The sequence below is a fragment of the Eptatretus burgeri genome, unplaced genomic scaffold (assembly GCF_056783735.1).
Source record: "Eptatretus burgeri isolate ZD-2024b unplaced genomic scaffold, Ebu_testis_v1 Ebu_testis_scaffold_107, whole genome shotgun sequence".
Taxonomy (NCBI): Eukaryota; Metazoa; Chordata; class Myxini; order Myxiniformes; family Myxinidae; genus Eptatretus; species Eptatretus burgeri.
This window is the reverse complement of record NW_028222057.1, coordinates 75,205-88,186: the sequence shown is the minus strand read 5'-3', so window position 1 is coordinate 88,186 and position 12,982 is coordinate 75,205. Positions and strand designations below refer to the sequence as shown.

Here is a 12,982-nt window from a genome sequence, read left to right as displayed (position 1 = left end):
CCTGTTACACCATTTGCACCCCCAAGTCTTGATGCATTTACAGTGAGGAGGGAGGGTGAGGGTAGTAAAGGTGAGATTGGTGGGAGGGGGAGGGCTGGAATGGGGTTGGGGAGGGCTAAGCTGGGAGGGAAAAGTAGGGGGAGAGAGGGGCACATGAAGGTACTTTTACTGAGTGTGAAGTGCAGAAGGTGATGCAGAGATCTTCATGCAAATTTATAAAACTGCTAAAGATCTCTGAGCAGATAATGAGTCAGAATTAATGTTGGGTATCTATTGGGGCTTCAGGAAAAACCCCATGCACATCAAACCCGTGCCATGATGGCAGTACGTGCCAGGACGTTGGCGAATATTACTCCTGCATCTGCCGAACCGGTTGGGAAGGCAAGAACTGCGATGTCAGTAAGTATAGTGATATCCGGTAGCGATACAGTACATATCCAGCACCTACAGTGTACAGCACCTGCACAGCACCTATAAACTTCCAAAGCTGCTTCCATACTTGTCAGCAAACACACTCAACACCTGCAGAGGAGTGGAAGATCCCCAAGGACATTATCTCGAACCACCACTCAAAAGGGGCAATGTATAACGGTTGCAGTTTTTATCAATCAACATTCTTGAGAGCACTGCTGGTTTATCGAAATATGTTTTTACAAGTCATAGAAAAACAGTGTTAAAAGAACTGAATACCTGTATTTAAACCTTAACCTTGATTGTTTTTCATGGTATTACTCTTCCCTCTTGGACTTCCCAAACAGGTGGTGCACCACCATTTCATGTCACCCCTGTCCATACCCGTGATATTTTCTTCCCTATTAACCTTACCCTCTTACTTGCAGGTTATTGTGTTTCTCCCTCATCCCTTCTTCCCTCTTTCCTTATTCCTTTGCTTATATTGTGACCAAATGTGGCCCCACTGTCATTTCATGCAATTTTACTCAGTCTCTCGCTCTTCCATGAGCCTCGATATTGTGTAGAAATAAAATTTAAATGATTTTTCTCTGTTGTCTTTGCAAAATCACAAAATCCTCCGGGCTCGGCACTTATAAACTCTCAGGGTACCGAATCCAGATGGACCCTTACACATAATCTGAAACATGTCTGGCATTTGTCTTCCTTTGTCCACTTAGCTTTGACCCTCATATTCAGGATCTTGCTGCCATGTCACTTAGCTCCTCCATGAGTCTATACTTGTCTAGATAAAGAAAAGTATTGGTGACATATCCAGGTAATTGTGTGGTCCACCTGTTCTCTCGACCTTCGTTCCACAGTGTCCGTAACACGGCGTCACTGCCGTGTGAACAATGGTGAATGTGACCACGAATGTACCATGGAGGCAAATACACTTAATGTGCGGTGTCACTGTGTCGAGGGTTACCAGTTGGGTCGTGACAACACCAGCTGTATTCCTGAAGGTGAGCTCGTCCGGCCTTCCATTTGTCACATCTGACCTTTTCTACACACATGGTGTAAATCATTGGCAACAGGTCAGAATCCCACAGGGCACGTCACCACAAACCCTGAAGGGCCATTATATGCACACCTGAAAAACTTTTACATTGAGGGACTCTGACCTGTTTATGACCTATTGGGCTCTTCTTGGTTAATCAACAATAACAACAAAAATAAACAAACATTTATGTACCAGATTCTGGTTTCAGGTAGATAAACCCTGGATCCACCATATATAACAGACGTATATTAACAATTATCCTGAACTGTAACCATTTCAGCCAAAAATATTACTTTTGCAAAATTCCAATACAGTGTTGGATAAATCTTATCTGTAACGCAAGAACTCGATTTGTAGAAATTTATGAACCATGTCATGATCTCAGGTTCTTTCTTCACCATTGCTTAACTCACAATGGTGTGCAAGGTGATTGTCATCTGCCAGTCTGAGCTCACGTCAAACCTCCAATCCTTGGATCCCTCTTTATTCCCCTCTGAGCAAACTCCTTTCCACCACTCCCTCCAGCTTTGTTGTTCATGTGAATCGCTTCTCCCTTCCTCCAGCTTACCCTTCCCCTTCTTCCAGCTAATCCCACCCTCCTTCCTCTAGCAGTCCAGCTGGACCCTTCCCCCTTCCTCCAGCTGATCCCACCCTCCTTCCTCCAGCAGTCCAGCTGAACCCTTCCCCCTTCCTCCAGCTGATCCCATCCTCCTTTCTTCTTAGCATCACGAGAAGGAAAGGCCAAACTGCACCGCTTCTTTCGGACATGGGTGTGATGTTTTTTTTTTTTAAACTTCAGGTAGGGTTGCCCCACGAAATGCCATGATAAGCTATTTATATATATTTAACACGGAATTTGTCCAAGGAGGAAAAACCTCTTGGGAAGGGGGGCAAACAAAGTCACGATCAACTCCATCGTAGACCCCAACATTTGGTTGAGATTAGATAAGTAACAACCAATTGTAGCGTAGTCATAAAAGGTCAGACAGACAGACACAAATTGCGTATTTTAGAATGATGATGATTTCCAATATAACAGTCAAGACATTTTTATGAGTCGGTTGAAATGACCACACACTACGACATACTTCCGATTGTATCTTCCAGATGACTTTCCCTGTGGTTTAGTCGTCAGGCCTCCATCGAGGGTACCCGTCAATGGCTCGGCACACATGGGCATGGCGGTGCTCCCACAAGAAGGTCGAATCGTTGGGGGACAGGAGTGTCCAAAAGGTCAATGTCCTTGGCAGGTGCTACATCTGACTTTATGACCTATTCAATCATGTAATAATTCCTATCTGTGTTAGCCTCATCTTTGCATATAATCAAATTAGTCTACCAAATTACCATACTCGCATCCTTCACCACATTGCCAGGCCCAATTTTACTATGGTAATGGCCCAAATGTATATCCTCTCAGAAAGACACTTTAGGTTCTTGCACATGCATACTTCTGCAGATGCGATAGCTATCTCAGTTACTCTGGACGCCATGGTGTCCTCTGTGATGCACCACATCCACTGGACCAGTTCGAGAATCGTTAATTGGATTCGACCCCACCAGGAATCATATCACAGTTTGACAGCTTGTGCGGCACCCTGTAATACCAGCCATGATAGGAATGCTGATGTACAACTGGTCTTTCATACCCCATTATAATTGGCAATGCACCCTGACATACCAACGACCAAATGAACAAAAAGCATCGTTATAATGACATCACATGACCACAAACTCCCATCTCACAACTGATTGTGATATTCCAGGCTTTGCTGAAGAGGAGAGGCCAGGTGCACTGTGGAGGAACCATATTGTCCAGGAGGTGGATCGTAACGGCTGCACATTGTGTGGGTAGCTCCCCACCAGTATACACGATCACGTTTGGGTAAGACTGGGCACAAGTTGAGAGAGAAGTAAACACTTCACGGACAGATAGGGTGAGGGTGAATAAGGAAGGATAAAAATCACAGCCATCTTATCAAAATGGTCCGAGGAGTTAGGGTTCTGTCGTCTTTGTATCCTTCAGGGTGAGCACGACGTGGCCGTCACTGAGGGAACCGAACAGACGTTGAAAGTTCAAGACATCATCAAACACCAGAATTACACCTCGCGTTCCCATGCCCACGACATCGCATTGCTGTACCTGGAGAAGGAGATGGAGTTCAGTCCATGGGTGGTACCCATTTGCGTCCCTGGCAGTGCTTTCCTTGCAGTAAGGGTACCACGACCCCAACGGGATCAATTAAATAAATTACTTTATATGTTAACCTTTAACCTCATCACATTAGTTGATTCTGAACGCACTTGAGTCTTTGAGATTGTTGTGAAATTTGCGGTCGCCACCTGCAGAGCTTGATGCACAAGACCGTGGCCGGAATCCATCTCTGGATGGGGTCGACTCAGCGAGATAGGACCAAGTTCTCGCATTCTGCAGCAAGTAAAGGTAATTCGCTTCTTTCTTTGCTTGACCAATTGGTGCATGGATTGTGTTTTAAACATCACCCCTTGGATAACTCTCTAACTATCGTCTCTCCGATCATCATTCCAATACGATTGGTCAACCCTCGTTCATGCTTTTTCAATTTGGTTGCTTTTATGACTATTTGCTTTCATTCATGTAAGACCTGGTGTTGGCGCAGTGGTAACGGTAGTGGCTTGGGACCCAAGAGGTCCTGAGTTCAAGCCCCGTTGGGACACTGAATTAATATATGTATGTATATGTGTATATATATATATATATATATATATATATATATATATATATATATATATATATATATATATATATATATATATATATATATATATATATATATATATATATATATAATGTGTATATATATATATATAAACCAAGTCGAAAACACCAGGGGGTTGACTCAGCCTGCCATCCTTCCGAGGTCGGCGAAATGAGCACCAGTTGTACTGGGCCCGGTGTATGCCCCGGTTAGAATAGGTGTACCATATCCCTGTGAGTCGTAAGAGGCGACCAGCGTTGCGTCAGGATGTGCATCCGCGTAAAAACCTATACCAAATCATTATGCGGACAACAAAACGAATTTCCATCCCGGATCGGTCGAGGCCCGGGTTACCAACGACCGCCACCGGTACCGGTGGTCAGCAGGGTACCAGTGGAAATTGTGCTACTGCTGGGCGAAGGAGGAGAAGGAGACGGGGAAGGCGAGTCCGGAGGCAGTGGGAGAGGGGGAAGGGTAGAAGTGTGGGAGGTGAGAGTTGGAACTCTGAATGTTGGGACGATGACTGGCAAAGGGCGAGAGTTGGCTGATATGATGGAGAGAAGAAAGGTGGACATACTGTGTGTACAAGAGACCAAGTGGATGGGGAGTAAGGCGAGGAGCATTGGAGGTGGTTTCAAACTGTTCTACCATGGTGTGGATGGGAGGAGAAATGGTGCCGGGATAATCCTGGAAGGAAGATCATGTCAAGAGGGTATTGGAGGTGAGGAGGGTGTCTGACCGAGTGATGAGTGTGAAGTTGGAAATTGAAGGGGTGATGATGAATGTCATCAGTGCATATGCCCCACATATGGGGTGTGAGATGAAATATAAAGAAGATTTCTGGAGTGAGTTAGATGAAGTGGTGGAGAGTGTATCCAAGGATGAAAGAGTGGTGATTGGAGCAGATTTCAATGGACATGTTGGGGAAGGGAATAAACAGGATGACGAGGTGATGGGTAGGTACGGTCTCAACAAGAGAAATGTGGAAGGGCAAATGGTGGTAGAGTTTGCAAAAAGAATGGAAATGGCAGTGGTAAACACGTATTTCAAGAAGAAGGAGGAACACAGGGTGACGTACAAGAGTGGAGGAAAGTGCACACAGGTGGATTACATCTTAAGTAGGAGATGCAACCTGAAAGAGATTAGTGACTGTAAGGTTGTGGCAGGGGAGAGTGTAGCTCGACAGCATCGATTGGTGGTCTGTAGGATGACTTTAGAGGTGAGGTTGAGGAAGAGAGTGAGGGCTGAACCAAGGACCAGATGGTGGAAGCTGAAGGAGGAAGACTGTTGCGTGAAATTTAGGGAGGAGGTGAGACAGGCGTTGATTGGTGGTAAAGATGGGTGGGATGATTGGGCAACGACAGCAGAAGTTGTGAGGGAGATAGCTAGGAAGGTACTTGGTGTGACATCTGGACAGAGGAAGGAAGATAAGGAGACTTGGTGGTGGAATGAGGAAGTACAGGAAAGTATAAGGAAGAAGGGGTTGGCTAAAAAGAAGTGGGATAGTCAGAGAGATAAAGAAAGTCGACAGGGAGTACAAGGAGTGGCGTCGAAAAGCAAAGAGAGGTGGCGAAGGCCAAGGAAAAGGCATATGACTAGCTGTATGAGAAGTTGGATACAAAAGAAGGGGAAAAGGATTTATACCGATTGGCAAGACAGAGGGACCGAGCTGGGAAGGATGTGCTGCAGGTTAGGGTGATAAAGGACGCAAATGGGAATGTGCTGACGAGCGAGGAGAGTGTGTTGAGAAGGTGGATGGAGTACTTTGAGGAGCTGATGAATGAAGAAAATGAGAGAGAGAGAAGGTTGGAAGAGGTGGAGATAGTGAATCTGGAAGTGGGTTGGATCAGTAAGGATGAAGTGAGGACTGCTATGAAGAAGATGAAAAGTGGAAAGGCGGTTGGCCCAGATGGTATACCAGTGGAGGCATGGAAGTGCTTAGGGAGAGATGGCAGTGGGGTTGTTAACCAGATTGTTTAATAAAGTCTTGGAAAGTGAGAGGATGCCGGAGGAGTGGAGATTAAGTGTGCTGGTTCCGATTTTCAAGAATAAGGGTGATGTGCAGAGCTGTGGAAATTACAGAGGGATAAAAGTTGTTAAGCCACACCATGAAGTTGTGGGAAAGAGTAGTGGAAGCTCCGTTGAGAGGAGAGCTGATGATCTGTGAGCAGCAATATGCGTTTATGCCAGGAAAGAGCACCACTGATGCGATGTTTGCTTTGAGAATGTTCATGGAGAAGTATAGGGAAGGCCAGAAAGAGTTACATTGTGTGTTTGTGGATTTAGAGAAAGCTTATGATAGGGGTGCCAAGAGAGGAGTTCTCGGATTGTATGAGGAAGTCGGGAGTGGTGGAGAAGTATGTGAGGATCGTGCAGGATATGTATGAGGACAGTGTGACAGCGGTGAGGTGCGCGGTAGGAATGACGGACCGGTTTAAGGTTAAAGTGGGATTGCACCAAGGATCGACTCTGAGCCCTTTCCTGTTTGCAATGGTGATGGACAGGTTGACGGACGAGATCAGACTGGAGTCCGGATGGACCATGATGTTCGCGGATGAGATGATGATCTGTAGGGAGAGTAGGGAGCAGGCTGAATCGAGGCTTGAGAGGTGGAGGTCGGGAGTGGAGAGAAGGGGAATGTTAGTCAGTAGGAGAAAGACGGAGTACATGTGCGTAAATGAGAGGGAGTGGTGGTGGTATGGTGCAGTTGCAAGGAGTTGAGGTGGGGAAGGTGGATTGGTTTAAATACTTGGGATCAACTGTCCAAAGTAACGGAGAGTGTGGGAGAGAAGTGAAAAGAGAGTGCAGGCAGGATGGAGTGGGTGGAGAAGAGTTGCAGGAGTGATTTGTGACAGAAGGGTAGCTGCAAGAGTGAAGGGGAAAGTATACAAGACGGTAGTGAGACCAGCTATGTTGTATGGTTTGGAGGCGGTGGCGCTAACAAAAAGACAGGAAGCAGAGCTGGAGGTGGCAGAGTTAAAGATGCTGCGATTCTCGTTGGGAGTGACGAGGATGGATAGGATAAGAAATGAGTGCATTAGAGGGACAGCGCAGGTAGGACGGTTTGGAAACAAAGTGAGAGAGGCGAGATTGAGATGGTTTGGACATGTGCACAGGAGGGAAACGGAGTATATCGGGAGAAGGATGTTGAAGATGGAGCCGCCAGGCAGGAGGAGAAGAGGGAAGCCAAAGAAGAGGTTCATGGATGCAGGTGAGGGCGGACATGCGGGTGGTTGGAGTGTCAATGGAAGATGTGGGAGGATAGAGCGAAATGGAGACAGTTGGTCCGCTGTGGCGACCCCTAACGGGAGCAAGCCGAAAGAGGAAGAAGAAGCTTTCATTCATGTAAGACATGAGACGGTATTACCTAATTATTATTAATTATCCCGACGCTATTTTTAAAAAATGGGATCTAAAAGGTTCTGAGTTCAAGCCCCGTTGGGCCACTGAATTAATACACCAGGGGGTTGACTCAGCCTGTCATCCTTCCGAGGTCGGTGAAATGAGTACCAGTGTACTGGGCCGGTGTATACCCCGGTTAAAATAGGTGTACCATATGCCTGTGTCGTAAGAGGCGACCAGGGTTGCGTCAGGAAGGGCATCCGGTGTAAAACATGTGCCAAATCACTATGCGGATCATACGGATGATCCGCTGTGGCGACCCCAAACGGGAGCAGCCGAAACAAGAAGATGTATATATATATATATATATGTATATATATATATGTATATATATATGTATATATATATATATATATATATATATATATATATATATATATATATATATATATATATATATATATATATATATATATATATATATATATATATAATCGGGGCATATTAAGTGATACCGGTCATCCGTCCATCCGTCCGTTCCTGTCCACACTCTAACTCCCAAAGTTTTCAACTTTCACATTTCATATTTGGTACATAGGTACAGACTGTGGAGACGGTGTGTCAAGACATACGTTCGTCAATTAAAGTGGTTGCCATGGCAACCAGGATGCTGTTTTCCATGTCGTAGCACAATTCTGTATATACCTTCTTGTTAATAATGTGGTAGTGAGGTGTTTTTAATAATGTGGCAGTGAGCTGTTTTTAATAACGTGGCAGTGAGGTATTTTTAATAACATTGCAGTGAAGTGTTTTTAATAACGTCCACGGCGAGGTGTTTTTAATAACACATTGGTGAGGTGTTTTTAATAACGTGTCGGTGAGGTGTTTTTAATGACCTTGCAGTGAAGTGTTTTTAATAACATGGGAAATGTTTTTAATAACGTGGCAGTAAACTCTTTTTAATAACGAGGCAAGGAAGTGTTTTTAATAGTGTATGGCGATGAGCTGTTTTTGGTAATGTGGCAGTGAGATGTTTTTAATAACGTATGGTAAGCTGTTTTTAATAACGTGGCAGTGAAGTGTTTTTAATAAGGTGGCAGTGAGCTGTTTTTAATAACGTGGCGGTGAGCTGTTTTTAATAACGTGGCGGTGAGCTGTTTTTAATAACGTTGTAGTGAAGTGTTCTTTAATTACGTGGCGGTAAGCTGTTTTTAATAACGTGGCGGTGAAGTGTTTTTAATAACGTGGAATTATAGTGTTTTTAATAACGTGGCGGTGAGCTGTTTTTAATAACATTGCAGTGAAGTGTTTTTAATAACGTGGCAGTGAAGTGTTTTTAATAACGTGGTGGTGAAGTGTTTTTGATAACGTGGCATTATAGTGTTTTTAATAACGTGGCAGTGAGCTGTTTTTAATAACATTGCAGTGAAGTGTTTTTAATAACGTGGCAGTGAAGTGTTTTTAATAATGTGGCGGTGAGATGTTTTTAATAATGTGGCAGTGAAGTGTTTTTAATAACGTGGCGATGACCTGTTTTTAATAATGTGGCAGTGAGATGTTTTTAATAAAGTGGAGGTGAGCTGTTTTTAATAACGTGGCAGTGAAGTGTTTTTATTAACGTGGCGGTGAGCTGTTTTTAATAACGTAGCGGTGAGCTGTTTATAATAACGTGGCAATGAAGTGTTTTTAATAACGTGGCAATGAAGTGTTTTTAATAACGTGGCAGTGAAGTGTTTTTAATAACGTGGCAGTGAGCTGTTTTTAATAATGTGGCGGTGAGCTGTTTTTAATAACGTGGCAGTGAGATGTTTTTAATAATGTGGCAGTGAAGTGTTTTTAATAATGTGGCGGTTAGCTGTTTTTAATAACATGGCAGTGAGCTGTTTTTAATAACGTGGCAGTGAGGTGTTTTTAATAACGTCACGGTGAATTGTTTTAATAACGTGACAGTGAAGTGTTTTTTGATACGCCTGATATATATATATATATATATATATATATATATATATATATATATATGTATATATATATATATATATATATATATATATATATATATATATATATATATATATATATATATATATACTGGTTCTAGCTCACTTTTCCCCATGTAAATGAATGGGGGATTTTCAGCGATTCCCTTTTTTTTTTTTCCCTAAAAATAAACCCCTTTTATCCGTTTTTCCCTGCTGTGCAGGGGTTTGGCTTTTTGTGAGGCAATGTTTTATGGCCGGATGCCCTTCCTGGACACCTCTTACAACACAGGGATATGGTACACCTATTCTAACCGGGGCATACACCGGGACCAGTACACTGGTACTCACTTCGCCGACCTCGGAAGGATGACAGGCTGAGTCAACCCCCTGGTGTTAATTCAGCAGCTGAGCGGGATTCGAACTCGGGACACTGGGATCCCAAGCCGCCACCCTAACCACTAAGCCAACACCAGGCTTTGTATATATATATATAACCAGGCTATCCCAAGGTATATTTATTTGTCTCCCCTTTTAACCTGGAGGTTGATCAGCTCACTCATTGAACCTATAAAGATTTGTTCATTCTAAAATTCCTTCAATAGTTTAATTTTCTTTGCACAATAATCCCCATCTAAAATATTGACAAACAAAACATTTGAATCTTTATATTTTTTAAGATACCCCTTTTGTGCCATTACGAAATGATAAACTTCTCTTAATGATCTTGTTTGACCACCTCCTGAGCCACATATCATTTTGAGATTATAGTAAATTGTTTTTTCATTGTTCAATTGATAACCATCAAAGTTTTCAGTCCATTCAAGGATATTCATTTTTTTCTTTACATCCTCTAACTTACTAGTTTTTAAATTGATTCGCTTATTTGTTTTATTTACCTTTGTTTTAGTTATTTTTTCAATAAGACTTATTTGATATTTTTCACATTCATTATGTTTTCCATTTATATACCAAGACTGAGATTTTCTCCACTCTTTAGTTTGATTAATACTTGGTTTAACCATTTATATATTGCGAAAAAACGCGGCTGTAGCCCTTAAAAAACCCTAACCCATCTTCCCATCGTTAAAACACAATCTATTCTATTCACTCTATCATACAATATCCATATGGAACACAATCTATTCCATTATCTAAAATAAATCTCTTATCATCAAAGGCTCCTAATGCCTTTTTATTTACTTCTTCACTATATATGTTATGTTTATAACTTCTTATTGTATTCATTTTCCTATATTATTCTTCTTATACATCAAACAATTATAATAATTTCTAAAAGTTATTGATTTCTTTATTACATATTTCTTTATTCCCTTTAACCTCTTATCAATCTGATCACCATACTTATAAGCATATGCCTTTGCTCTCAATCCAATAAACTCACTCATTACTTTTCCACCCAACTCATCCTTAAACTTACCAATAACCTTTTCATTCTTTTTGGAAAATAACTCACTCTTCTTTCTGAAATTACTTGTATCATTTTCTCCAATATTTTTCTTCATATCTTCATAAACATCATCAGTTTTTATATCTAGGATAAAAACTATCAGTGTCCATATACAACAATGAAACATTTTCACCATACTCTTTCTTTAAGTCATTATACAAATAATCATACATCAATATCTTTGATAAATCAAGAACTGTTGTTCCAATATAAATTGGTTTATCCATTACAATACTTTCCTTTTTCATATGAATTGCAGAAAAGTTCTCTCAAAAACCTCTTCTCTCTCAAAACTTGGTTTATTTATCAATCTCAAGCTTCTTTCCAAGATGTTGCGAATCTAATGTTTTGCCTGTTTCTAACATTTTCCATAGTCTTTCCAAATACAGCATTATTCATTAATTTATAAAAGTCCCCTTCAAATTTTACTTTTGTATTTGCTCTCATATCTGTATTGAATTGAATATACTTTTTCACCCAAGGACTTTGTTTAAATTTTAAAACTCGATGAATTTTAGCTACTCTCAATCCTTCTCTCAAAAACTGTTTTAAGCTTCTCTGATGCAAAACATATCCTCTTTATCATAGAATGTTGTTAATAACTTTTCTGTTGATTTACCTTTAATATTAAAACTTTCATGATAATCACTTAACCATTCTTTCTTTGGGGTTTCTTTCTCACATGCAAAAGGAAGATCTTTATGCTTATTATGAAGATCACTCGGGTACCTCAAATCAACTTCAAAATAATAACCTTCTTCTTCGTCATTCAATTCCTCTTGAGAAGAAATAACAATATTCATCAAAGCCTTTTCATAATCCTTTTCTTCCACCCACTCTAATTTACCATAAGGCAGAGATTGAGACATTGCCCATCCATACAAATTATTAGCATCAAAATACATCAAATAATTACTATCTTTTTCACTATCATAATTTGGAAGATATTTATTATTTGCTTTAGCATATCTTTTGAACATATTTGTGATATTCCACCTCTCTTGGACTTCTCAATCATCAAAAGCATATCAACATCACTGATTAAATCTATATCTTGTTTTGTCATTTTCAACATTGCACTCCAAGCTAAACCAGGAGCTGTGAAATAGTGGGCAGGATCTAATCCATAACAATTTTTATTATGACAGAGTGATCTAAAAGCTTCAAACACATCAGCTAACAATAAAACATCTGTTTTTAGATATAAATCATGATATTCTCCAAGGTTCTTTATCTTAAATATTTTCCATATTTCTTGTGCGTGTTTATATTCCTTATCACTTATCTCTTCTTCATAAAGGTTATTATAGAAACTTTCTTTTGATGGAAGTTGTGTTTCTTTAAATCTCATAAATGAATCCATATAATCATAAGGATAAATTCCCTTACTTGTAAGAATTTTCTTTACTTTGAATTTCATTCCTTGTTTGAATTTCCTCTCTCGTAAGAATTCCTTCTTTAATCAGAATTTCATCTTTAATCAGAATTTCCTCTTTAGTTAGAATTTCATTCATTGTTCGAATTTTCTTTATAATTAGAATTTCATCTTCAGTTAGAATTTCTTCATTAATTTCCTCATTAATTAGAATTTCCTCTTTACTTTGAATTCTCTCTTTAATCTGAATTTCTCTTTAGTGAGAATTTCCTCTTTTGGAAAAGAATGAATTAAGATTTGGAAAAGAGTCCGTGGAGCTTAGATTTGATGCGAGGTAGGCTAGTGGTGTTCCCATAAACTTGTAAGAATCTAGAAACCTAATACGAGTTATAGGTTTTGTGAATATCATTTTTGTAAATGAAATATACTTTTGACTTGTGTTTGTTATGGCAGAAATATTCCCTGGTGTTTTTGAAAGTTCATTTATAAATAGATGTGTATCATAGTTGGCGCTGTTGTGAAGAAAGACTGGAATAAAAGAAGGTAATTTATAATTAAGATTACAACAGGAATGAGCGGGACCTCTATATTTACCAGTAAGATGACAATGATCCCTAACTTTAGACT

General features: G+C 40.5%; 1 protein-coding gene across 1 annotated transcript in view; it reads left to right on the top strand.

The window, feature by feature from the left end:
* Positions 1–272: 272 nt before the first annotated feature.
* The window catches only part of LOC147007560 (coagulation factor VII-like), a gene marked incomplete at its 5' end in the record, with an annotated part of 37,497 nt that continues 24,787 nt past the window's right edge, over positions 273–12,982 (top strand). The window contains 7 exon segments of the mRNA XM_085866892.1: positions 273–399; positions 1,272–1,415; positions 2,561–2,703; positions 3,220–3,335; positions 3,479–3,665; positions 3,803–3,832; positions 3,834–3,896. Of these exon segments, the coding sequence (XP_085723018.1) occupies positions 273–399; positions 1,272–1,415; positions 2,561–2,703; positions 3,220–3,335; positions 3,479–3,665; positions 3,803–3,832; positions 3,834–3,896 (810 nt within the window).